A 27968-nucleotide genomic window follows, 5' to 3' on the forward strand; every position below is an offset into this window, starting at 1 on the left:
AGAGAGAGAGAGAGAGTCAATATCAGTGTTTAGTGATTACTACATCTATGGCAAACCTCATTTAAAAAATTTTAGAGGTTCAACAGTTTATACCATGGTCAACTTGAATGATATTTCTATAGTTATTCATTTCTTTATCATCTTTACTTATACTAATTAATAAAATCAATTTCAAGGGATAAAGAGAAATGCATTCAAAACGTGAAAATTTGCATGAAATATTAATACAAAAACATGAGTCATTGTCTCAAATTTCCTTGCCAGGAACAGCAGGATAGCTCATTTTCAGGTAGAAGACAATCAAGTAGACAACAGAGAGGGAAATGTCAGTGCTAAATAAATCAGTATGAAAAAAATGGTATATCTGAGGAATCAACCAATAATTATTCACAACTAATAACTGTTCTGTTATATAAGTGTTTGTGACTTCACCTTTAAGAAGGACATAAATACCACGTTAGTTATATTTTAAGAATAGCTATGAAATTCCACACTCATAGACATCTGCTGAAAATTTTGTAAGATGGCAAAATTTAACCTGTGGCAACACAACAGACCATAAGTAACATTGATCCCATCATCATCATCATCATCATTTTCATTTAATGTCCAAATTTTCCCATTTAGGTGGGACTGGACAGCCAATGGCTGCTTTCCACAACTGGCAATTCATATCCTCTGTCACACATTCCCTCTGCCTTTTCTTTGGCCTTCCCACCAGCTGTCAGCCTCCAACTCAGCTCCTCCACCTCACTCAACACCCCTCCCGCCGCCCTTCTTATGTGTCCAAACCATCTCAGTCTTCTCTTCCTCTGCTCAACAGAGAGGTCTTTAACTCCACACATCTCCACTGGCTCTCTCTTGCCATGCATCTCAGCATCCTGTGGTCACAGCTACAAAGAATATCTATCAGTCTGTTTGTCAGTGCCCATATTTTTGCTCCATACAGAAGAGCAGATCTGACACAGGCTTTGTATACCCTTCCCCTGATCCTCAGTTTTATGCTGCAATTTACCAATAAAGTGGCAATTTTTTGCCATCTTCCCCATGCAGCTGCTACTCTTGCCCTTACTGCTCTCTCTGCACCCACTTCACAATCTAACATATCTTCCCAGTAGCAGAAGTGTTGTACTTCTTCCAACACACCTCCCTTCACCTCCAACCTGACATTCTCATCACCACCACCACTACCACCTTCCTCCTCCAGCAGACATCTTGGATATACAAAGTTCTGTGCCCCTCCAAGATTCCTCAGACCTGAGCATCATTGGTGACAGCATTTGTTACACATAGAACACAACACTGAGTTTGCTCACCCATAATAATCATTATAATAGTCCTCATCTCCCCTTCCTGATGGAGACCTCTCCCTGCTGTCACTGTAGCGGCTGCGCCGGGAGCCACCAACAGGTGGCATACCCACACCCATACCACCACTAATCTTTGCAGGCTTCACATCTGTCAATCAAAGGGAAATAGAAATTGCTGATGCTGTAAAGGACACCCACTAGTATATCTACATTAATCCATTCAATGCAAGACATATTTGTACCAGAATCATAACCACTTAAACTCCTTTCATTCAACAGGCTCTTGATTAGTTCTCTAACCTAGAAGAGACAAAAATTAGCTTTCTATACTTTCAATATTTCTTTTCTTTAATAATGCTAATATACTTTTAACAGTTGTCTTAAGCATTAAAAAAGGATGACCATAGCAATACATGAATTAAAGATTGGTGTCTAAGATAATTTCAGTACACAACTTGTATCCAATAATTATCCTGTTAAAAATAAAATACAGTCAACTCTTGATTAATGTAAGTTGGATAATGCTATTTTGATTTAACGTGATTTGATATTTAAGATGTTATTAAATAAAGCGATTTATTTCTTCAATTTAATGCGGGTTAACTTGACTCAATGACGTCACGTGCACCCTACGTGAATTGTTATAGAGGGAGAAGATAGAAACAGCAGAGTAAGAGGCATCAAAAGTAAAGTCTACATCAGAAACCCAGAGCCGAAGAGAATTTAAGAGAAAAAGATCTACAGGAAGCACTTGTTTCAATAAGGGAAGGACTGGACTTACTAAGGGTCAAGGGTCGTAATGTAAACAAACAGAAGTGCAAAAGAGGCACAATAAGTAATGGCAGAACTAATCTGCTAAAAATCATGTCAGAAAAAAAAAAAACACTAGATAAGTTTTTTCCAAAAGAAGATTGTAGAAGAGGAGCCAGAGGAAGAGGAAGACATGAGGAAGGAAGTGGGATGAGAATTCAGCAAAAAACGACCAGTAATGCATCAACAAAGTGATGGTGAGTATAAGGACATGTTTTGTTGTGTTACCTAGTGAATTATAAATGTGTTTTTATTTTTCTGTGATTTATGTATTTATAGTTTTTTTAAGGTTTGAGTTACAAAATCTCCAAAATAGGCAGACTTTCCCACTAGCCAGGAACACAATCCCCTTATTACTATTGTTTTCTATGGGAAAATTATGTTTGAATAACACGACTTTGAATAGCGTGAAGTCTCTCTCCAGGAACATAACCCTCACGTTAATTGAGAGTTAACTGTACTTATACTTCTGTCACATCAAATAATTTACTACTATGGATTCAGTAACAAAACCGTCAAATCTGTAAAAGACAACACCACTTATAGCTTACTGAGATGGAGGTCTGGGGTTCCTAGATCCTCAAGGATCATTACTTACAATTACCATATTTTACGGTTTGCAAAATGCTGTGCCTTGGAAGACACATCCTAATATCTGAAAGAAATTTCTAAGAAAAAAAGTATGACTTGTAGCTTGTATGCGATAGTAATCTAAACCGTTTCAATGAACTAGCCATGGGTGATAATTTCCAGGACAAAAAACCTTGTGATACGTGTGACAGCCTGGTGCTAACTGATATATTTCATGACATAAGAGTGTGAACAAACCTTTTATACAGTAAAAGTCATCAATTTTGGAGGTTTGCCATTTGGAAATTCCAGTTTCGGAAATTTGGGAGGCTGAATAACTTAGGTTATTAAAATGGCTGAATCCGCCAATTGCCAAAACCGAACACATCAGTGCTGTAGTACGTATTCATTTTATTTTACAATCGTGCTTCACAGGCTTTATCAATGGGAATATAATTCACAAGTGGAGTTTTGACTGTTGCTTGAACGAGTAAGCCATTTGGATGTTCTATTAACAAAGGTATAAAGGCACCTGGCATGTGTGTACGTTCGTGTATATGTATGTGTGTGTTGCTATGAGACGAGGGAGCGGCCTGTTTTCTCCATACGCCGAGTAGGCTCCAGGAAGGATTATGGTATTGGAAATACTTGTAACAGCTAAGTACTGAGTTTACATCATATAAAAGGCTGAATTAAATAGTACCTATGCTAACATCATAATGTAATGGCTCGACGTACAAATCAAGATCACTATCGGTCAAGTATCCAAGCTCACTTGAGACTGGGTGTTGCCTTACAATACAACATTCATCTTGGAAGATGCACTAGTATTTTTCAGGGTATTTTTTAGGAAAAAAAAAAGTGCGTCTTGTAAGCTGTAAAATACGGTACTTTCTAGGATAATTGGCCTTCCTATAGTTGATACAAAATTGATATAATAATGGATGTCATAAGTGTGAAATTTAGCATTTAACAATACAAAGGAAATTATTGAAGAAAATTTCTCAAAGCAAGAGAAAATAAATATGAATCATAAGACCTTACCAACTCTTTTTCCTGAGATGTATGCTGTGCTACCCGCCCTTAGACAAGCTGCTGCTTCCTCCTCCTCTTCAAATTGCACAAAGCCAAACTTGTGTCTAGTTATTGAGACTCCTGTAATAAGAATGGTAACAAGGTCAATGAAACATTACCCAATTTGTCACTCTAAAACCAAAATTCTAAAAATCTGGCCGAAGTTTAAAGATCTGAATTGTAGAAGACTGATATTTGTTTTATCTATGGAGTATTACTTGACACTCACTACACACTAGTCACCAGATGCAGTTAAACTTCCAAAAACATTGCATATTTCACAACTGCTTTTCATTCAGGCTTAATGCAAATGATGTATATTCAACTATTAACAAGATTGTGTCTCAGAGTTACTCATGTAATGTTCAGATACAAAATGATATGTAGCCTGTGCACACATTCATCTGAAATATGATACCATTTTTTTATTATATGTATGTACAGTACATTATTCTAAAATTTAAGTTAGATATATAACACATATGAGACTGGCAGCTTCTGCAAAAATTTCACATTTTGTAAAAATTATTAATCCCATTCACTTGCTATCTCTTCTTAGTCTCCCCCTATATGATTTATTTGCAGAAAGTGGTTGAGTTCTATCAAGGCTAACCCTTAAAGAAGATCCACAGAACAAATGTTGGAACTGACTACACAATACTTTTTGCACATCCTTCCAATACCCAACAATCAACATTGTCATTTTATTATAAAATTCAAGTCAACTTCAATATTCATAGTCATACAAGTATATTTATTGAATTCAATAGCTGCAATCTTTATTTCAAATGTTGACTCTATCATATGGTTAGTGCAACTGAGGTTTTTCCATCTGAATGCTATAACTTTGTACTGGTAGAGTAGTAAAATTAACTATTTTCTTGCATGTATAAAATAAATAAATAAATAAATAAATAAATAAATAAATAATATATATATATATATATATATATATATATATATATATATATATATATATATATATATATATATATATATATATATATATATATATATATATATATATATATATATATATATATATACACACACACAGTAAGTCCTCATTATACGGTAGTCCTTTATCCGGTAAATTCAGTTACGGTATTTGGAAATTACTACCTTCGATTCGATATACGGTAAGAAAAATTCACAGATACGGTATCCGCTCATGTCATCCGAGAGGGCCCAACGCGGGGGAGCAAGGGTGATGACGTCATCCACGCCACACCTCCTGCCACTCACAGTACTGACTTAACTTAACCATCCTTGGAGCCTCTTATCTCTTCTTCTCCCCCCTCTTTTTTTTTTTTTAACTGCATTACATATTACTTATATGCATTACTAATTAGATGAATACATGTAATATTAAAGGGTCTATTGTAAGCACAAATATATTCATAATAATCATGGCAAACACTAAAAGCCTACTACCAGCGGCGAACCATGCAGCAACTAATAAAGGGCACAGATGGGCTTGGCGAGCCCACTATCGGTGGAAGTCGTATAACATCAAGCATGTCTTAGATAACATCAAGTCATCTTGGGACGAAGTGAAGACTTGGTGTGGAATAAAGTATGGCCAGAATGCGCGCATGACTTCCCAGGCTTCGCTGAAGACGACATTGGTGCGATCAGAAATGACATAGTAAATCTGTGCCATAGGGCTGGCTTCGATGAAGTTGATGATGAAGATGTTCAAGATCTTTTGGAAAGCCATGCTGAACCTCTCTCAAATGATGAACTTATAGAGCAAGACAAGGCATCACAAAAGACAGAAAAAGAGGGAGACGAGGAAGAAGAACCTGTGCGTGGCCTGGACATCAAAACTCTTAGAGAATGTCTCGGAGGTATCGAAAAAGCTCTGGAAACCCTGAAGGAATGTGACCCAAATCCTGACAGGAGTAGCAAAGTGGCTCATGACGTAGAGAAAAGTGTCAAGATTTATCAAGAAATCTATGATGAAAAAACAAGAAAACCAAACAGACCTCCATCTACTTGTTTTTCAAGCCAGTCAGACATGCCGTCCCTGTCACACCTGCCGACCCTGCTACAGCTGGCCCTTCCACATCCACTGTCAACCCTGCTACAGCTTGCCCTTCCTCCATATCGTCTTTCTTCAAACCAGAGAAAAGTGCTGACCCTGCTACAGGTTGCCCCTCCTCCATATCCTCTTTCTTTAAAGCAGTGAAATGTGCCAACCCTTCTACAGTTGACCCTTCCACATCTACTTCCGACCGTGCAGACAACAACGTCTTATCCTTGTCTGCACACTCAGCGGAAGATGAGTAAGGGCTGAAATCCCTACTGTCCCTTAGCCTCGGGAGGGACATCATCTGATAGAATACATGGCGAGTGAAAGGTAAATAAAAACGTTTTGTTTATTTTTTTTTGCACAGTACTTTACATTTTTTATTACTATTTTCATGTATTTTCATTTCTGTAGGGATGACTTTTGATGTGCTGGAACGCATTCCCTATTATTACAAGTTATAATGGGTTCGGTATACGGTAATTTCAATTTACGGTAAGGTTTCCAGGAACGCATCTGTACTGTATATATATATATATATATATATATATATATATATATATATATATATATATATATATATATATATACACAGGCAACCCCCGCTTAACGAAGGGGTTACGTTCCTAAAAAACACTTCGTTAAGCGAAACTTCGTTAAGCAAACCGATTATAACAAGTTTAACCCTTGCTTTGAACTTCCATTAAGAGTAAGCAAAGCGAGAGTGCATCATAGTACAGTAAAAGGTTTAATGAAAATAAAAATTATGAAGTTAAACATTTAGGTAGTTTAATGTAAGTCATTATAATGTACACTAATGTATGTATGTACATAACTTTATAATGTAGATGATCCTAACTTTATGAAGAGAGGAGAGTGAAACGGGAAAGACACTAACCAGCAACCTGTGGAATGTAAACAAAGGGCGCATCATGGTACTGCATACAAAACTTATGTACCACATTTCCACAAGGCTTTCCATTTTATCCATTGTAGAGTCACGAGTTCAGGTGGTTCTTTTAGCTTTCAAGGAAGATACGGTCTCACCAGCCTTCTTAATAGAGTCTGCTGACTTGAAAATAGTAGACAGTAGATGGAGTCAAGATGGTGGCGAGCAATATTATTAGTTTTCTGGTCTCTCGTGTCTGTGAATAATACCCAGCTTCACTTCGAGAGTAAGATACTTCCTAGTCTTCTTAGGAACGTTAGGCCACATTGCAGGGCATTTTGGTGGTAAGTTGAACTAGGGAAGATGAGCTACTGGTGACACTGTTATATTTCTTCTGAGTCAGGCCTTTGTATCGGCAGCGCCTGTGTTGTCCACGAAAGGCTTGATCTTGATCTTTATTCTACAGGTGTCTCAGGACTTCTCCTGAGGCAGGCCTTAGTACCACCAGCTCCTGGTGTATTCAAAAGCCTGTCAGCTTGCATGATACGCTGGGGCTTTCAAATTTGGAAAAAATTACCTGGATAAAACTTCGTTAAAGCGAGTTTGGTGTTCGTTAAATGAGCAGATGGTAGTAAAATGAAACCTTCGTTGTAGCGAAATTTCGTTGTGTGAACCTTCGTTAAACAGGGGTTGCCTGTATATATATATATATATATATATATATATATATATATATATATATATATATATATATATATACGCCAATTTTGAAATACGCAATGTCTCTTGGAACGCATCTATCATGTAAATCGAGAGTTACCTGTACGTCTACCATGTCGAAACTTGGGCCTAGCCCAGCTGACAGTCTGGACAGTGTTAAAGAATCATGAGGCTATAAAAAAAAACTGGGGAGAATGTTATGGATCTCCAGAGCAGAGCCTTGTCTGCCTACTCAGCAGAAGATGAGTAAGGGCTGAAATCCCTACTGTCCCTTAGCCTCGGAAGGGACATCATCTGATAGAATACGTGGCGAGTGAAAGGTAAATAAAAACATTGTTTATTTCTTTTGCGCAGTACTTTACATTATTTTACATGACTATTTTCATGTATTTCTATGTCTGTAGGGATGACTTTTGACGTGATGGAACACATCTCTGATTATTACATGTTATAATAGGTTCGGTATACGATAATTTTGATTTGCGGTAAGGTCTTCAGGAATGCATATGTACCATATAATGAGGACTTACTGTATATATATATACAGGCAACACCCCGCTTAACGAACGTTCACACAATGAAATTTCGCTACAACAAACATTTCCTTTTACTACCATCTGCTCGTATAATGAACACCAAACCCGCTTTAACAAAATTTTATCCAGGTAATTTTTTCAAAGTTTGAAAGGCCACATCTTGACTATGCCGTACAATTCTGGTCCCCACATTTCAGGAAGGACATAGCTCTGTTGGAGTCAGTGCAAAGGAGGATGACTAAAAAGATACAGGGAATGAGGAATATTCCTATGAAGAGAGACTGAAAAAACTTAATTTGCATTCCTTAGAGTATTGTAGGTTAAGAGGAGACCTGATAGAAGTATTTAAGTGGTATAAGGGTTTTAACAGAGGGGACATGAATGTAGTTCTTAAGATTCAGTAGCAGGGACAGAACCAGAAATAATGGGTTTAAACTTGAAAAATTCAGGTTTAGGAAAGAAATGGAAGAAACTGGTTTTCAAACAGAGTGGTTGATGAGTGGAACGGTCTCAGTGGTTATGTAGTCAGGGCTGAGTCAATAGGGAGCTTTAAAAGAAGGTTAGATAACTTCATGGATGGGGAAGATAGATGGAATTAGGTAGCTCAAGCACACTGGGACTGCCTCGTATAGGCCTAGCACCCTCTTGCAGCTTCCTTCTTTTCTTATGTTCTTATGTAAGCCCCGCTGTATCACACAAACTGACAGGCTTTTGAATACACCAGCACCTCTTGTGGACAAAACGAGCACCATTCACTCCCCTACCCTTCCACACTCTTAGTTCAAAACAAAAACAGGGTCCAACACCAGCTCATCATCTCACGCTCAACATGCCACCTGCAATGTCGCCTAGTATTGCTAAGACCAGGAAGTCTCTTACTCTCAAAGTGAAGCTGGATATTACTCACAGACACGAGAGGCGAGAAAACTAATAACATTGCTCGCCACCATCTTGACTCCATCTACTGTCTCTACTATTTTCAAGTCAGCAGACTCTATTAAGAAGGCTGGTGAGATAGTATCTCCCTTGCAAGCTAAAACTCATGACTCTGCAATGGATAAATTGAAAGCCTTGTGGAAATGTGGTACATAAGTTTTGAATGCGCCCTTTGTTTAAATTCCACAGGTTGCCAGCTAGCGTCTTTCTGGCTCCACTCTCCCTCCCTTCATAAATTTGAGATCATCAACATTATAAAGTTACTTACATACACACATTAATGTACATTATAATGACTTAGTCTTAAATCAAACTGCTTAAATGTTTAACTTCATAATTTTTACTTTAATTAAACCTTTTACAGTACTATGATGCACTCTCGCTTTGTTTACAAATAAATTGGAAAAAAAAAAAAGTAATCCATTAGCCTTTCAGAATGCTTTAATTTCACTAAATGCCCAGGTATAGGCTTTAGGGCACACACAATAACAAACATTTGAAGCCAATCCATGCTTCTTATCTCAATTGATTGAGGAGATATTGCATTCTGAATGTTGCAAAACTAATCGCTACTTTCTCTGTTTCTATTTCTGGCGCTTATTTTACTCTACCTCTAGGCGCCTCATATATACTGTATGCATGTACATATGTATGTGTGTGTATGTATGTATGTATATATATATATATATATATATATATATATATATATATATATATATATATATATATATATATATATATATATATATATATATATATATATATATATATATATATATATATATATATATATATATATATATATATATATATATATATATATATATATATATATATATATATATATATATATATATATATATATATATATATATATATATATATATATATATATATATATATATATATATATATAGTATATATATATCATATATATATATATATATGCATTCCTGAAAACCTTACTGCATATCAAATTTACCGTATACCGAACCCATTATAACAGGTAATAATAGGGATTGCGTTCCAGCACGTCAAAAGTCACCCCTACAGAAATGAAAATACATGAAAATAATCATTAAAAAAAAAAAAAAAAAAAAAAAAGTAAAGTACTGCACAAAAGAAATAAACAGAACATTTTTTTATTTACCTTTCAATCGCCATGTATTCTATCAGATCATGTCCTTCCCGAAGCTAAGGGACAGTAGGGATTTCAGCCCTTACTCATCTTCCGCTGAGTGGGCAGACAAGGATAAGACGTCGTCGTCTGCACTGTTGGAAGCAGATGTAGAAGGGCCAGCTGTAGCAGGATCGGCAGGTGTGACAGGGACGGCATGTCTGACTGGCTTGAAGAACGATTAGATGGAGGACTGTTTGGTTTTTCTTGTTTTTTCATCATAGATTTCTAGATAAATCTTGACACTTTTCTCTACATCATGAGCCACTTTGCTACTCCTGTCAGGATTTGGGTCACATCCCTTCAGGGTTTCCAGAGCTTTTTCGATAGCACCGAGACATTCTCTAAGAGTTTTGATGTCCAGGCCACGCACAGGTTCTTCTTCCTCGTCTCCCTCTTTTTCTGCCTCCTGTGATGCCTTGTCTAGCTCTTTAAGTTCATCATTTGAGAGAGAGTCAGCATGGCTTTCCAAAAGATCTTGAACATCATCATCATCAACTTCATCGAAGCCAGCCCTATGGCACAGATTTACTATGTCATTTCTAATCGCACCGATGTCATCTTCAGCAAAGCCTGGGAAGTCATACGCGCATTCTGGCCATACTTTATTCCACGCCAAGTTCATGGTAGACGTTTTCACTTTGTCCCAAGATAACTTGATATTATCTAAGGCGTGCTTGATGTTATACGACTTCCACCATTCACTGATAGTGGGCTTGCCAGGCCCATCTGTGCCCTTTATCAGTTGCTGCATGGTTCGCCGCTGGTAGTAGGCTTTTAGTGTTTGCCATGATTATTATGAATATATTTGTGCTTACAATAGACCCTTTAATATTACATTTATTCATCTAATTAGTAATGCATGTAAGTAGTATGTAATGCAGTTAAAAAATGGGGGAAGGGGAAGAGATAAGATGCTCCAAGGGTGGTCAAGTTAAAGTCAGTACTGCGAGTGGCGGGGAGGTGTCATCGCCCCTGCTCCCCCGCGCTGGGCCCTCTCGGATGACATGAGTGGATACCGTATCTGTGAATTTTTCTTATCGTATATCGAATCGAGGGTAGTAATTTCAAAATACCATAACCGTGAATTTACTGGATAAAGAACTACAGTATAACAAGGACTTACTGTATATATATATATATATATATATATATATATATATATATATATATATATATATATATATATATATACAGCAACCCCCACTTAACAAACGTTCACACAACAAAATTTCACTGCAATGAATGTTTCCTATTATTACCATCTGCTCGTATAACGAACACCAAACTCGCTTTAACAAAATTTTATACAGATCATTTTTCCAAGTTTGAAAGCCCTGCCATATCATGCAAGCTGACAGGCTTTTGAATACACCAGCGCCTCTCATGGAACACACGCGCACCACTCACTTCCCTACCCTTCCCCACTCTTGGTTCAAAACAAAAACAGGGTCCAGCACCAGCTTGTCATCTCACGTTCAACATGCCATCAAAACGCCCTGCAATGTTACTTAGCGTTGCTAAGAAGAAAAGGAAGTCTCTTACTCTCGAAGTGAAGCTATATATTATTAACAGACATGAGAAAGGCAAGAAAACTAATAGCAGTGCTCGCCACCATGGCTTGACTCCATCTACTGTCTCTATGTATTTTCGTCAGCAGACTCTATTAAGAAGGCTGGTGACACTGTATCTTCCTTGCAAGCTAAAAGAACCACCTGAACTCGTGACCCTACAATGGATAAAATGGAAAGCCTTGTGGAAATGTGGTACGTAAGTTTTGTATGCGGTACAATGATGCGTCCTTTGTTTACATTCCACAGGTTGCCAGCTAGCATCTTTCCCACTCCACTCGCCCTCTGTTCATAATTTTCAGATCATCAACATTATAAAAGTTACTTACATACATACATTAGTGTACATTATAATAACTTAGTCTTAAATTAAACTGCTTAAATGTTTAACTTCATAATTTTTACTTTCATTAAACCTTTTACTGTACTATGATGCACTCTCGCTTTGTTTACTCTCAATGGAAGTTCAAGTCAGGGGTCAAACTTGTTATACTTGGTTCACTTAATGAAAATTCACTTAAATGTTTTTTAGGAACGTAACCCGTTCGTTAAGCGGGGGTTGCCTGTGTGTATGTATGTATATATATATATATATATATATATATATATATATATATATATATATATATATATATATATATATATATATATATATATATATATATATATATATATATATATATATATATATATATATATATATATATATAAATCCTTACCTACAACACGCCCATACTGAGAAAAATGGTCTTGCAGCATTTCTCTTGTCATGGACACATTGATACTGCCAACAAATATCCGTGCATTAACTGTCTTGGGGTCAGAGGTAACATCAGAAATTCCTCTTCGTCCTGGTGAGAAGTTCCGACCTCTGTAACAACAATATCTTTTTTATAACAGGGTTTGGATCAATTGCATTTCTTATTTATTTCCATTCAATTGAACGTTCTTCCCTTATGACATTCATGCAGTCATCTTACCTGCTGCGACTTCTACTACGACTGTGGCTGTGTGAGCGCCGGCGTTCCCGCTCACGGCCACGAGACATTGTGGAGTCCAGCTCACCTGAAATCTACACCAAACTCATAATGAAAATTGAAAAATCTAATAGTAGTACTATGCTACAAGTAATCACAATTTTCTTTTAGTTCCTAATAGTAGTTTGAACATTATTTCACAAGATTACTACCTCTATTTGTGATCTGTATCATTAAAGTCCCTGCAAAAATTTGACTATTTTTATATCACAGTAAAACTAAATTGTACTGATCCATAGGGTGTTGTTCACCTTCCTGCCAGATCTCCAACCAAAACATTCACTCAATACTACTCACAGTTCTTTAATCATAGTAGTATCAACAAACAGTGTTCTAAGAATAATCTATTTTATTAAATAGCATGTGATACAAATAAGTTTTATACGTATACCAAATCAAATGAAAGTATTTCATGTACACATGTGATGATGTGGCATATCAGGTCAGGCAACGTCGCCACTTGACCCAAGGCAAGATTTTCCCCTGGTGAGGGGGGGGTGATCAAGTCAGCATGCAGGTGAAAACTTATTCACTTCTCATCTGGTTGCCATGATGGAAGGACACACTGATGCTTTCCCGTCTTACTATGTGTTCTACACCAAAACCAAGGAAAAAAGTCTCTTTATCCAATGATTAGCTTAGGGCAATATCTGAGATAAAACACTGTCACATCTTATGTAAGTATCTTTTTACCACTCATTATATAATATTGGGTATCCCAAGGGGACATAACAGTAAATATTCAGTAAATTATCAGTCTAATTTTCACTTTTATAACCAGCACCTTTCCTGTATTTAATTTACTTATGGCATAATCACCTGCAGACATCTTCATGCCTCTTGTTATCCCCTTCTTTTTAGCAAAGTGATGCATTAAATTGAATAAAGAACTGTTATTTTGTTTTCCTTGAAGTAATGAGAGGTATGGCAAGAATGCATAGATTATCAGCCTCATCCTGTGGGGTCAGTACTACTTAGTTTTACTATAATTCTATAAGGTTTATCGTGAGGTCCTGTTATATGGTATACTGTTTTGCTAAAATCATTATTTCAGGCTGAAAATAGTCAATACGTCTAAAACATCTCTTGGGAAAACCAAATGGCCCCACTGGTGAATCTCAACAACAAAATGCAGTCCAATGTCAGACATGCCCTTCAAAACTGCTACTCAATCTTCTTTTATGAAATAATGATCTATTTTTTTTGTTGATAATATTTACTGACAAACATGTTACTATTGTTTTTACTTCCTAATGCTTCATACCCTCTTTACTGTTTTTTTTTATTTTCTCTTGTATTAACCTTTTTGTGATGAGAAGCATAAACTGAGTAACATGCATTACAGAAGAGGTTAAAAATCAATATAATCTCATAAAAAAAACTTTGAAAATATAAACATTATATTTGACGGCAGTGGCAGTGACAACAGCAGTTGACACAAGTGTTGGTGTGTTATCGCTGAGCAGCGTTACCAACAATCATTATAACCTCCTAGCTGATAGGGGTGTTCCCTGTCTAGACACCACCAGGGTTATTAAACAAACTCAACATTATAACCTCTATTTAATGCCCTGAACCTAAGAAGTAATTATAATAAATACATAAAAAAAGTGCTTTCCCAAAGGTCCTCTAAGATCGTTGGGATAAGAGGTAGACGTAAGTTGAAAAGAGTCAAAACTTGAAAACTATCCATTTGAAACAGAAATACTGTAGAATATCTATCTATTCACTCCATGTCTCTCCAGACAACATGTCACAGCAAAAAATCATTGGTTTAGTGAAACTATAAATTGACAGAACAAAATCAATTACTATTTTTTTTAATCTAACAAGAATCATGGCTTAAACGACTCTTCACCAAAAAGGGATCACAGCCTAAATGACTTGGCCTAAAGGGAACACAACCTAAACAATTTGAACTCTGTATAGCATGGCCGTTAGAGACGTCTGATATCTGGTCTCAGGCTGTGTTACATCTCTCTACCAGTCCCCTGCTGAATGGGCAGGGCAGCAGCAATGCAGGAAAAAAAAAATTAGCAAGAGCATTCTCTCGGCACAATTACAGTGTTACCTTATGGTGTTACTAACCCAAACGTGTGACGTGAGTGTTGCTGACAAGACACGTGTATGATTCAGCCTAAAGAATGGTGCATGAGACTCTTAATAGTGTTAAATTTAAGGAAGACGAAAAGCTTACACGAAAATTAAATGCTAAAATTAGACAACGGCAGGTGGCCAAGGAGGGCTTCAGTAGTGCAGGGTGGTTGCTAGACTCCCTCGTGGTAGTGCGGTGAACTCGTATTATTGGGCGTTCCTCGTTGCTGTCACTCAAACAACTCACCTTTCAACCAAACAAACGAAAATAAATCAGCGTGGGGACGGCTGGCGGGAGGCGGGAGGCGCGGGGATCGTGTTTGGGTTCAACTACACTGTTGCCAATGCCTCTCTCCCCGATCCTCAGGACCCACGGTCACCCACCATGTGCCATGTAGCACCAGTTTGCCATAGCAGAATAATAATAATAATAACAATAATAATAATAATAATAATAATAATAATAATAATAATAATAATAATAATAATAATAATAATAATAATAATAATAATCAATAATAATAATAATAATAATGATAATAATAATAATAATAATAATAATAATAATAATAATAATAATAATAATAATAATAATAATAATAATGATAATAATAATAATAATAATAAATAATAATAATAATAATAATAATAATAATAATAATAATAATAATAATAATAAATAATAATAATAATAATAATAATAATAATAATAATAATAATAATAATAATAATAATATCAATGATGATCAGGCAAAAGTAAAATATCAACTTTCAAATATGTGGCAAAATAGTGACTAATAATCATAATCCCCTTTGACAAAATAGAAATACAATATTTATAAATAACTCGACATAAGAAGCGAAATTGAAGTTGTTACCTACGTAGATTTGCTCCCAGAGCTGTGTTTTCACCTATGGGAGACACACTGCATCACACGACATGGTGGTAACGAGGCTCAGATTAGGCTACAAATACTTTAATTTGGGAAGTCAGTGCTTCTCGTGGTGTGTGCTGTGTGCTTTATGCTGCACCAAAGGGACACACTCTGCGTCACTATATTATGGAATGTCCTCTCATTGCTAAATTTAGGCCACAAAGTCAACATGACTTGTAAAGCCTCATTGACCACCTCCAAGACTCAACCACTCTCAGGGATATACTCAGGGAATATCCTCAGTTTGCTCCCAGACTGTAGGATGTTTATGCAAAAAGGTGTGCAATATTTGTATCTATTTATTTAAGTACTTGTATTCTTGTTATGTATACTGGTTATTTATACATTTTGATACTTTAACCTTAAGTCTTTGCCCAAGGGGTGGGTGGCAAGGTCCATCCTCCTTCTTTGTTGTATTTATTTATTTATTAATTCATCAATAAATGTATCAATCAATCAATCTTAGGAGTGTAGAAAGACGTTACCTACGTAGCGTTAACTGTTAAAGGGGGGTGGGAGAGGGTTGATAAAAGTCATCTATAAGTGTTATAGGACTTGTAATAAAGGGAATCATTATATACAAAGTTCTTAGGAACAGCTGCCATGATAGAATCAGAAAACATGCTAATTTTAAAAAATCATGTTTAAGAAAGAGATGGGAAGGACTAATTAATCTAAATTCTCAAAAAGAGTGGTTAATGAAAAGCAACAGACTCGCTGCTGTTGTCAGAGGTGGAGACTGGAGAGCTTTAAAAGACTGGACAGATATATGGATGGAGCTAATAGATGGAAGTAGGCAGTTATGTTCATACAGGGACTGCCACATATAGGCCTGATGATTTCTTGGAGCTTCAACTAATCCCTCAGATTTGGCATCAGTGACAAGTAGCAGCAGGGCGCCTGCGCAGCGATGCCGAAATGCTTCCCATCTTGGAAAAGGGACAAGGTATACCCAGCGACGCCGCGATGCTTCCTGTCTTGGAAAAGGGACATCATTCCGAGGCCCTCACAACAACAACAACAACAATATTGTTGTAACCCATGGAGGTTTAATTAAACCTCCTTGATCTCAGGTGATGTATGCTCAGTGAATCGGAGGTCTATCATGATTGACATTTAACTATATTGTGAGTGTATTCCCTTGCTGTGTGCGCGTTATAAGGTGAAGCTCAAGATGCACTAAACGTTCAGTGATTGAGGGATGCCGGGTTTGTTATTCATACATTTTTATTAAAGGCCGGGCACTACTCATCGACACTAATGCTCGGTCTGTGGAGACTAAGTTGAGTTGCTGTTTCCTTTAGTTATGTTTTTTTTTTTTTTTTTTTTTTTTTTTTTGATAATAGAGAGTGGGCGTTCTAAAAAAAAAAAAACCTTCCTCCCTGTGTTAATAAGTCCATTCTAGCAATTCCCCTCATTACCCAATCATGTAAAGTTTATCAGTCATTGTCATGGCGTAACCTACCATAGTGTACTCTAAAAGTATCAAACCAACATTAAAACCATCAACCTGTCTAGTTATATATATATATATATATATATATATATATATATATATATATATATATATATATATATATATATAATCATACGTCAGCAATAATTGATCTTTTGTATGGCCTCCTGGTCTGAAACCAAATTCTGTTGAGTTTAATAAATTGTTACTATCAATAAACTAAAAAATAGTTTTAAGTACAGTTTGTTGAAGTGAGGGTATTGTTATAGGCAATGTCCTAATATAGACATCCCTCTTGCTCTCCTAGTTTCCCGGCTTCCCCTTCATATGTAATGCCGGGGGTTTTTAAAAGAAAAAAAGATAATTATGAAGGTTTACATTTTTATTTTTATTTTTCCAAATGGTAGCAGTAGCTGAATTAAAGCACCGGTTTAATTTTAAATGATTAAAACAAGAATACAAATTCACAAACTTTGCCATAAACTGATGGAATAATATTAAGAGAACTTTTTTCCCACAATCACGTTCATTTTTGCTGACAGTCCAGTTCACCGGAGAGAGGATACGAACTTACTACAAAGAAAATACAAGAAAGAAATTATTACATAGTAAAATCCATTATTTCACACAAAGTTAATGTACTTTTAACATTTAATTCTGTTCTGAGAAAGACGTATCAGTGGTGGATGTTGCCTAAACTACTTTATGTTAGCTAGGCTAGGTTAGGTTAGTTAGGTTAGGTTACAATAGGTTAGATTAGATTCGTTTTGGTTAAAATAGGGTGGTGTAGCCAGCAGTAAGCAGTAGTGGAGGTGATTCTTAAGGGATGGGAGTGGAGGGTTATTGAAAAGATACTGATTTGTGATGGAAATAAAGTGCAAATTAATTCAAAACAGGTCAAAATCTACCGGAAAGGAATAGTTTCATCTGGAAATGAGCTGTTGGTGTAGCTGTGTAAATTTATCGAAGTGCATGACATTACAGCCATACTACACGCATTTCTCATAATTTCTTCACGTTTTCCTCCTTTATCTGTAGTCATTTACACTTGAGATAAAGAACCTGCATCAACTACAATGACCACTGACATTAGAACTTAATTTTATGACTTAAAGCCGGAGTCACAGGTTTGGTCGGCTTCTTCCAGAAATCTTCAGTGAAATTCTATGAATAAGCAAATTAATAAGAGATGTTGTTGTTGATCTGCCATAAGTCATAAAGGAAGTTATATCTCAAATGATTTTGAAACTTTTTATTAATTGGAAAGAACTGATGCAACATTATTGGTATAATCAGATCTAAAAACCACTCTCTTTGCCACATGTGATGGGCAGCTCAAATTTGTGGAAAGGAGCATACACAGAAGCAGAGGATGCTGCAAATGTATCAGTTACCTCTAAAGTCACAAATAATGTGTCCTGAGTACAACTTAGGGAACCAACACTTGATGTATCTAGGTATCCTCTTAATATAAGAATGAAATACTTTAGAGTCTTCCGATATTAAAGAATGTTTATAATTAACTTGTTTTATCTTAGAATAATATCAATATTAGTAATTACAATCAAGAAAAAGGTTCAAGACATTTTTTTGTTTCATCAGATTTTGTACCAAATGTTATTCAGTCATTTTTATATTGTAATCACAACTTACTCCTGTATTGACAATCCAGTCTCAACTATGCACTTTCATATCTCACCAGGAAGTGTTCCATTGGTCTCCTGCCGCAGGATTGTTAGATGCTAACAAACCAGGTTTAACCAAACCTAACTAAACTGAATCTAACTTAACAAAATCCCTAATATAGCCTTAAAAGTTGTGCCTATATTTCCTTTGCCTTAGTAATGAATGGGGAATTGAATTGAATTAATAAAGATTATAACACCAGACAGCTTAGGTCATATGGTGCTAAGGACTAAGGAGATTAAGGTTTTGGAGGTTGGTGGTGTGTGGTATTGGTATGGTAAGGTCCTCAGAATAGGAGTTTATATTGAGTGGAGGAGATTAGTTTTTTTTTTTTAGGAAAGAGATGATGTTACCTGGATGAAAATGCCATCATTCTTTTAGGGCATCTTTGAGATTAGGAGGGTGGGAAATGGAGGTTAAATGTGGAAAAGCTGTAGTACCTGCTGTGATGTACTTTGGGCAGATGATGAGGAGAATATGTGAGACTGAAAGGAGACTATGACAGGTTGAGCATAAGGTTGGTGGAAATCTTGTCATAAAATAAGAATGTGTGATTTGTGTGACCAGTACATAATTGTGCAATTATGATTTCCCAATGTCTATTTTGGTGTTCAGGGTGCAACCATGGGGAAATATTTGGTTTAACTTTGTGGAGCTTGTTTTCTGGGAGTTCATCCCAAAAGGATTGCCAGCGGTTACAAAGGTAGGTATAGAAGGATGGAAAGTAGTCAGAAAAGGGTGTAGCCTTGGAATAGTGACTATTTAATGATATAGCAGAGTGTATTGATAAGTCCACATGTTTATTTTTGGCAATGTCTACATGACTTGGTATCCAGCAAAAACAAGCACATTTTATTATGGGTAGAGAGACAGAATAATCAGTCTTGATTTTCTTCAACTAGAGGGTTGTTAGAAGTCATGGACTGTATAAGGAATAGAGAATTAACAGAGTTGGTGAAGATGGTAAAAGATGAAGATGGATAGAAAAGAATGCATTTTAGAGCAAAAAGTACATATAGCATATAGTTCAGCTGTGAGGACACTGGTTAATGGAACTGAAGATGTTGGAAGGGAAAGAGGATGGCACAGCAGAGCCTAGGTTGAAGTCATGGGTGGAGCCAGCTCAGCAAAGCCAAGAAAGTCTGGGGATTGTGTTCAAGGGGCAGTCCAGAAAGCCCCTACAAGAGGATTAGAAATTTCATCATCGGGCATGGTGATTCTGTGAAGGATGTAGAGGAAATAAATGGTCCACTCCCCAGAGCCTCATAAGGAGCATGGGTAAAGCAAAAGAGAGGGTTTGTTGTCCCCATGACATCCCTCAGGTCCTTTGTGGCTGACACTAAGGCCAGTCTTTCATCCCACTGACACGGCACTCACATCATAGGAAAAGGATATGGAAAGGTGAGAGTGGATGGGGAAGAAGTTGTAGGAAGAGGACAAAACTAGAGAAGAGGGAAAAACTAAAGAAAGTTCATTGAGTAGGGGGCAGATGCCCGAGGCTTGAGAAGGACCCTGAAGTACCCCTCCAGCACTACACACCTACTCCTCACTCCAAAGCCCCCCCTCCCATGTCAATAGTGGGTTTGGTATTGGTGGGGTTAATGAATGGAGACATATCACTATTTATTTCAGTCCTATCGTTGTGTCTATGTGTTCTAAGGTGTGACCATGATGTTTTCCAAAAGTTGATGGATATTATTTTTCCTTTGTTCTGTTTCTAACTTTTCATTGTAAAAGGAAGCCTGAGGATATTCATCTCAGCAACTTCCTGCACATACTCTGTGGTTGCTCTTCTTAGTTTACTGGCCACATGCCTCACTCCTTTCTATAGTCTCAGTACTCAGGACCATAGGTGGGCATTATCCCAATAATAATTTTCTTGCTTTATTGATTCAAAGAAAACTTGGTAGTTTTCAATGCCTCAAAAACTCAATTCTTCCATCTATCAACTTGACACAACCTTCCAGACAACTATTCCCTCTTCTTTAATGACACTCAACTGTCCCCCTCTTGTACACTGAATATCCTCAGTCTGTACTTTACTCATAATCTAAACTGAAAACTTCACATCTCATTTCTTGCTAAAACAGCTTCTATGAAGTTAGGTATTCTGCTAACTCTGTACAAGGGCCTTATCCGTCCTTGTATGAAGTACTCATTGTATGTTTGGTGGGGTTCCACTCGCACACTTTTATTAGGGTGGAATAAAAAGCTTTTCAGCTCATCAACTCCCCTCCTCTGACTGACTGTGTTCAGCCCCTTTCTCACTGTTGAAATGTTACATCTCTTACTATCTTTTATTGCTGTCTTTATACTAACTGCTCTTCTGATCTTGCTAACTGCATGCGTTCCCTCTTCCTGTGGCCTTGCTACACAGGGCTTTCTTCTTCTTACCCCTATTGTGTCCAACTCTGTAATGCAAGAGTTAACCAGTCTTTCATACCTTTCTCTTCTGGAACTTCATGCCTACTTCTGTATTTCCAACTTCTTATGACTTGACTTCATTTAAGAGGGAGGTTACAAGACATTTGTCCCTATCTTTTGGCTAACTCTATTGAACCTGTCGGGGAGGCCTGGCCCCTAGGTGGCATCCGGCCCCCTTTTTTTTTTTATAGTTTTTGCTGTCCTTGGCCAGCTTTCCCCTCTTGCATAAAAAAAGAAAAAATTCTAGCATCCATTGTTTGAGTTCAGACTAAATCATTTTATTTTCTTGGAAGATGAGTGTGTTGAAGTTTTGAACTAGTATCAAAATCAAATGTATTTTCTTAAAAACAATACTTTCAATAGTGAAGAGACATAATAAATATATATATTTTTTTAATATTTTCAAGAATTTTCTGAGATAAAAATAGTTTTATATTTATAGATTTTTTATTTAGAACATCAACATTGTTATTGGTAGTACAGGTTGAACCTCCTTAATCCGGTATTCTTTCATCCGGCAACACCTGTAATCCGGCAAAATGTTTGTTTGCTGGAATTTTTGAATTGGCCAGAGTAATTTGCTGGACCACCGCTAGGACGCGGCGGCGCTGTACTGTCTTTTAGAGCCCCGGCATTCTGGGTCAAATTTGCATCTGTACCACGCTGCCGCTCATTGCAAGCACCACCCCCCCCCAGGTGCGTAAACATTTTTTTCTGTAATATTTGCCCCTAAACATGGCTTCCAAGCGACCAGGAAGTGATAGTATTGTGTGTGAACCAAAGAAAAAGCACAAACATATGACAATATCAGTGCAACAGAAAGTGGACCTATTGAGGAAGCTAGATAAAGGTGTTTCAGTGCGGACCGTATGCCAACAGTACAACATTGGGTAAGTATATAGAGGGTGTTTTGGGGACCACCTATAGTTCGGAATTTTCCATGGTCCGGCAAGTCTAAGGTCCGGTGGTTGCTGGATTTGGGAGGTTCAACCTGTATTAGAATTTAAGGTTTATCAATTTATCTGGTGATATTTTACTGCCAATTATTGATTATTGGTTAATACTGATCATTATTATTGATTTATTATTTTTTTCTTTGCTCAGTTATTCAGAGATAAATTTTTGTCATCTCTCTCCATCCATTTTAATGTTATTTCACTTATTCTATATATGTATTTACCATCTGTGAATAGATTCTCTGAATGAATTTTGTTGTAACTTTATTGCAGATCACTCTCAACAAGCATTTTTTCCTATAAACTAACTAATTTTTGGTCAGTAACAATTAATAATTTTAGTGAAGTGGGTGGAAGAGAGGAAGAAAATACCTCTCTACATTTTTAGTTAGTAGTTTCCTTATGTTATTTGTGAGATTCAGTCAGATGTTGGAAAATTTGAAATCTGAGAGAGCATGTCATGACTTACTTCAGGATGGGCACAAATAACTGTTGGAGCTACCTGGCATCTTTGGGTGTACACCACTACACCTGGCATGACCCACTCTTGGCAGAGGGCCTTGCTGTCTGTGCTCCTCTCAACAAAACCCCATGTGTTGATGTTGATGAAGAGGAATTCTTCCATCCCAGGTATTCCATCACTTACATGTTGACTTTCACTTGATAGAAGATAGCATACTTATGCAGATTTTGTTTCATGCGAACTGTATGAAAACTGTATATACATATAGTACTTGTAATTGTGAGTTGACATGAAATTCAACACTTTAGTAATATATATATATATATATATATATATATATATATATATATATATATATATATATATATATATATATATAGCCAAAAGCTTTGATTATGGTCTTCCTGCCTCATTTTTACATAATTATGACTGCATAAGTAAGCTTTGATGCTAAATTATATTTTAAAGACATGTTTATAAAGTTGGGCATTACCTTCACATTGCAAGGTATTTGGTAAGGATGTTGCTGAAATACAGCTTAACACAACTTTCTTGGTTTGGGATTGTAACCAAGTATTTGGAGTCTGATCACATAAGTGAATGAAGTGTCATTGATGAAGTGGATCATGATGTGAGATAATTAAAAGAGGGGAAGAATAGCTCATGATGGAATCCATTCCTTAAATAATTTCAAGTTAAATAGCAGAATTATAATGCAGTATGTGAAATGATTGGCTTTACTTTTATCTATACCACTAGTGTTGAATCATTAGTGTGCAGTGTTAGTGGATGCAAGAAGACATTTAGCACTGTAGTAGATTATGCAGCCCACCAGCGGTCCTGCCACCAACATGTGTGCTCTTCCTGCAAACAATCTTTCCCCACAAACCATTTGTTGGACCTTCACCTGCTGGAGGGACATGATACCTTATTTCAGCTAATGGCTGAAAAAACTCCACAGGTAAGTACATGTGGCCATGGACTCCACAGCAAAATTTAAGGCATGTGGTGTTGTGGTTTATTATTAGTTTTTATCCATGTATGTATGACTAGATTGGTTTTACCTATACCTAGAGAACCAGGGAAAGGTAAATTCTGACACAATCAGAAAAATATTGTGGGATGAGGTATCTCCACTCATAAAACCTTCACAGGGCAAGGTATTTGGTAAGGATGTTGCTGAAATACAGCTTAACACATCTTTTTGCTTTGGAATTGTAACCAAGTATTTGGAGTCTGATCTCATTCAAACTTGTTCAGTTATGTTTGCAATGAGGAAATCAAAATAAATAATTTGTTATAGACTGGTTTGGACTAATGAATTATAAGTTTGTAGCAGTCAGACTGGAATGAGAATATCTGATGTGCAGATCACGTTATGGAATAGTAATAAAAAAAAAAAAAAAAAAAAAAATAGAATATGAAAAATTATGGAGAGCAAACGTTGTGCATGGGAGGCCAGTTTTATTGAGGTAACACCATTGAAAATATTCTTAGAAGAAACTATATATATGAGAGTTACGAATATGTTTTCATTTGTTTTAATGCTAATAGAAGAAAATAACTAGACTTAATACTTGAATAGATCTACTTTTGATATTTATGTTTAAAATATTTTGGCAAGCAATAAATATATGAAATATGTTTTCTGTTTAGTTGACAGGTGTAAAAGAGAAAGGGTTTTCTAGTTTTATATTCCTTAAAGGTGTTTATGGAAATGCTTCTCTAATGAGAAAATATCACATTTTCTATTACTGATATTTATTATTTTATTCAGTACTGTATCTTTGTTTTCAGTACCAGTGCTTTCTGGAAACCTGCCGAGAAAAGTTCAGAAATCCTACTGAAAGGAAAAGTCACTGTATACAATCTCACAAATTTCCTTCTAATTTTCGCTTTGATACTTCATGGAGAAAACTGGAAAAAACTAATAGGAAAAAAAAAAAAACTGACATTGCTGGTGAATCTCCTATGGAGTGTGAAGTTACAGTAGAAAGTTCTCCAGGATGTGGTTCAGAAAGTACTGAAGCTGCACCTACACACATCCAAAATGAAAATGTAAGAAAAATGCCAAAGGTGCCACATACTTTGTCCTTTGGTGCTGGAGTTGCTCGAGGCTTCAGTCGAGGTAGTAGAGGTAACAGGGGGCATGGTAGGAAGAATGGCCCACACTGGCACCAAAGGAAACATGTTCCATATAATTCAAAGACAAATATTGAAGAAGTAAACATGAATGACTTAGAAGCAGCACTCCCTGGAGAATCACAAAGTGTATGATGTGTACATGTTACAGACTTCATAGATTTATTGTAATTTGTTGTACATGTATGCTAAGCTTATTGTATATGATTTTTTTAAGAAACTAAGAACTAGCTCATAAAAGTTATGAATCACTATAAATCATCTCTTGCTTTAGTGATTGTTATACTCCATCAAAATGCATTTAAAGTCATAGCAATATTACCATACCAGAGGCCTTGATGAAAGCAAAAATACACATACAGTTATAACCTCTGAAAAATATTACAAAGATACAGTATTGTTTTCAGAATAATTTTTTGGGAAATCCTCATAAGTCACTACCTTTGTTAGATTGTAGTTCTGGTAATTTTGCTTTAATGTTATTAAAAAAAAAAGTTATTACATCTGGAGATGTAATATGTATTTGAAGTGCTCCATACTGTACATATTTCATTATATGAGGAAATACTTTTAAATGTATGCATGGAAACATCTTGTCTTGGCTATGGAACGTTTGATTGGTCTCTAGAGGATGGCTCACATTACAAGAATGAAAATTATTACCAGATATAATCTCCTCCATGTAAGTGTGCTTTATACCACATGAATAATATAAGTTCTAAAGGAATATAAGCTCTGATAGGAGCCATATGCTTACTAGTCTTGCACATCAATGCAAAGTGTCTTCTGTACTATACTGTATACTAAGCAGTTGTACTGAGGAACATAACTGTTATTCATATAACTGGTCTTTGTGATCAGGATTTGTGGTAGGACAGAAGGCATAGATTTGTGAATTGAAGTCACTGAACATATTACATTTCATAAGTGCTACATTACAGTAAGCCCCGCACTTGGCGAAATTAACTTTTGGCGGTAGGGTGGCCACGGACCACCGAGTGCATGCTTGGTGATTTGAATTCAAACTTAGTGGTTCCCTGGCGGCAGCACAGCGAACCATACAACCACCCGGTGACTTCAGACCTCTCTCTAAACCTATCAGAATGCAGTGTGAGAGTCCCCTTCAGCCATTTTGTTTGTGCTACCTTCTGTTCTGCTAGTGTAGGAACAAATTCTGGCGATTTACCGCCAACATGACCTCTACCATCACAACAGGTGGTACCGGTGGGTGCAAGGACAAAAGTGGACGAGGAAAACGGGTGGAAAAACGGGAGTTACAGCCTTTATATCATGTCTTATACAGCTCAGGCTGTAGGAAGTTCAATAGTTTCTTTTACAAGTTCCCATGCTTGTGCCTACAAATATGTATTAGTGGTGTGTACTGGGATGCCTGTTGACTATTTTCCACCCAGCAGGGATCACTTAACCAGTTAACTATGACATATATGATGAATAGCTACATAAATCATATGATCTAAAGGCTATTTTTAAACTTGGCAGCTTATATTTTCCTCCCATATCTCCTGAAATGATGTTTGGCACTTCAGGGTGAGTCCAACTTTTCTACCTTATTACAAATAAGTGCTTGTGTGTTGATGATACAGTAGATTAAACTTTTACTTTACATTAGGCTACATGGAAACAGTGTAACCTACTGTACACAAAAATATTTTTCATTGATTTTCTTTTAAGATTCAACTTGTAAAGGTTATGTATCTTGAAAAATCTTGCAAAAGGTTAGTTATCAGAGGGTTTAAAAAAAAAACAGTAACACTATGACAGGTGTGTGCTACTCCCTTTCTCTTTGTTTCACAGTATTTTTATATGTGTATGTTGTATCTTGAGCATCAGAGAATATGTACTTCTACAAACAGATAGAGCAGTATTCAGATCAGTAATATATAGTAGCAATGCATAGAGAACATCTGGAAAGCAAAAATAAGTTGTGAATAAATATTGTTTTAGTTATGCAAGACATTTCAATCAATAATTTACACACATCTGTATTTCTTTTAAATTTAAGGGATCATTTCATACTCGTACATGTTGGTGGTCACACCAGTTGACTGACTGTCTAAGTGTGTTTTCTTGTGTAGTGATTAATAGTGTTATGTGATCAGTTTTATAGCTTGTATTTACTTGGTTGAGTATTCCCTTATTCTCTATGGAATGTTGTTAGACAGTACATACAAGTTAGGGACTAAATATCAAAAATAGAAGATATGCTTTTAGAGTGCCCATGAATACTATTTTCCATAGTTGGTTCATTCATTGCTGCTTTTGTGAGATGCCTTGAATATTGCTAGAAGTACATTTAGTGTTGTGAAATTGGTATGAATATACAGTATGTATAAAAGTCTCAAAATTTAATTGTCTATGATTATCTTCTGCTAAAAGATATATTTTTAATAAAATTTTTATATTATGTGTTAAGTTTACATTGCCTATCATCATTCATCAATATGTAATATATATGCATTTTGAAATAGCAGCTTATTTACAAAATTTTACCTTTAAATTTATGTAACAAAATAAATACCTCAGATTTAATACAGTTGCAAACATTTCAGCATTTGATATATACATTATGCAAAATGTAACTTTGTAGAAATCAAAGTACAAAATTTTCAAGTTTTAATGGTTTTAAGGAGTGAAAAGTTTGCTTTAAACTCATCTCTGTAAGATAATTCTTAAATTTTGTAAGCCTGAAATGAGAGAGAGAGAGAGAGAGAGAGAGAGAGAGAGAGAGAGAGAGAGAGATGAACACAAGTTGGATCAAGGACTGCCTTGAGTTATGGGGGACACACAGAGGGGAGAACCAATCTTGATTTCTGGCTGTTCTCTGATACCTCTCCCTTAGAGGCAAAAGGCTTGGTATTTAGAAAGTTCTGTACTGAAATGAACATATGTACAATACATGTACTACTTAGTATCTTGAAGGGCAGGTTCCATTAACAATACCAAAATAATAAAAAAAAAAAAAAAAAAAAAATAAATAAATACACATATCTGCCTGCATTTAAGTGTTCTGTATTATTATGTCTTGGAGGAAATAGCACCATAATTTTTCTAGTGGTAGCTTCCTATTAGGTGATGAAGCATTGTCTGCACATGTGGTACTGTAATGAAGACTATAGAGGCGTTGTATTA

At 36.1% G+C, this 27968-nt stretch overlaps 2 protein-coding genes across 3 annotated transcripts in view; one reads left to right on the forward strand and one right to left on the reverse strand.

The window, feature by feature from the left end:
- Positions 1-15154, reverse strand: part of LOC123505243 (nuclear receptor coactivator 5-like) — a 53979-nt gene extending 38825 nt beyond the window's left edge. The window contains exons 1-5 of the mRNA XM_045256452.1: positions 15004-15154; positions 12606-12697; positions 12345-12496; positions 3735-3845; positions 1317-1458 (exon numbers count right to left, since the gene is read on the reverse strand). Of these exons, the coding sequence (XP_045112387.1) occupies positions 1317-1458; positions 3735-3845; positions 12345-12496; positions 12606-12673 (473 nt within the window). The 5' untranslated portion in view covers positions 12674-12697; positions 15004-15154. The remainder of the gene's footprint in view (positions 1-1316; positions 1459-3734; positions 3846-12344; positions 12497-12605; positions 12698-15003) is intronic.
- A 1431-nt stretch (positions 15155-16585) lies between these two features.
- On the forward strand, positions 16586-27243 carry LOC123505246 (zinc finger protein 511-like). 2 transcript variants are annotated; one of them, XM_045256460.1, is made up of 4 exons: positions 16586-16818; positions 22688-22843; positions 23436-23637; positions 24474-27243. In XM_045256460.1, exons 2-4 carry the CDS (start codon positions 22689-22691, stop codon positions 24951-24953), a joined length of 837 nt encoding a protein of 278 aa, XP_045112395.1. In that variant the 5' UTR covers positions 16586-16818; position 22688; the 3' UTR covers positions 24954-27243. The 2 variants fall into 2 exon arrangements, with proteins under 2 accessions (XP_045112395.1, XP_045112394.1); XM_045256459.1 differs by having other exon boundaries at positions 16587-16764.
- Positions 27244-27968: the final 725 nt, after the last annotated feature.

The sequence above is a fragment of the Portunus trituberculatus genome, chromosome 17 (genome assembly GCF_017591435.1).
Source record: "Portunus trituberculatus isolate SZX2019 chromosome 17, ASM1759143v1, whole genome shotgun sequence".
In the NCBI taxonomy this organism is placed as follows: domain Eukaryota; kingdom Metazoa; phylum Arthropoda; class Malacostraca; order Decapoda; family Portunidae; genus Portunus; species Portunus trituberculatus.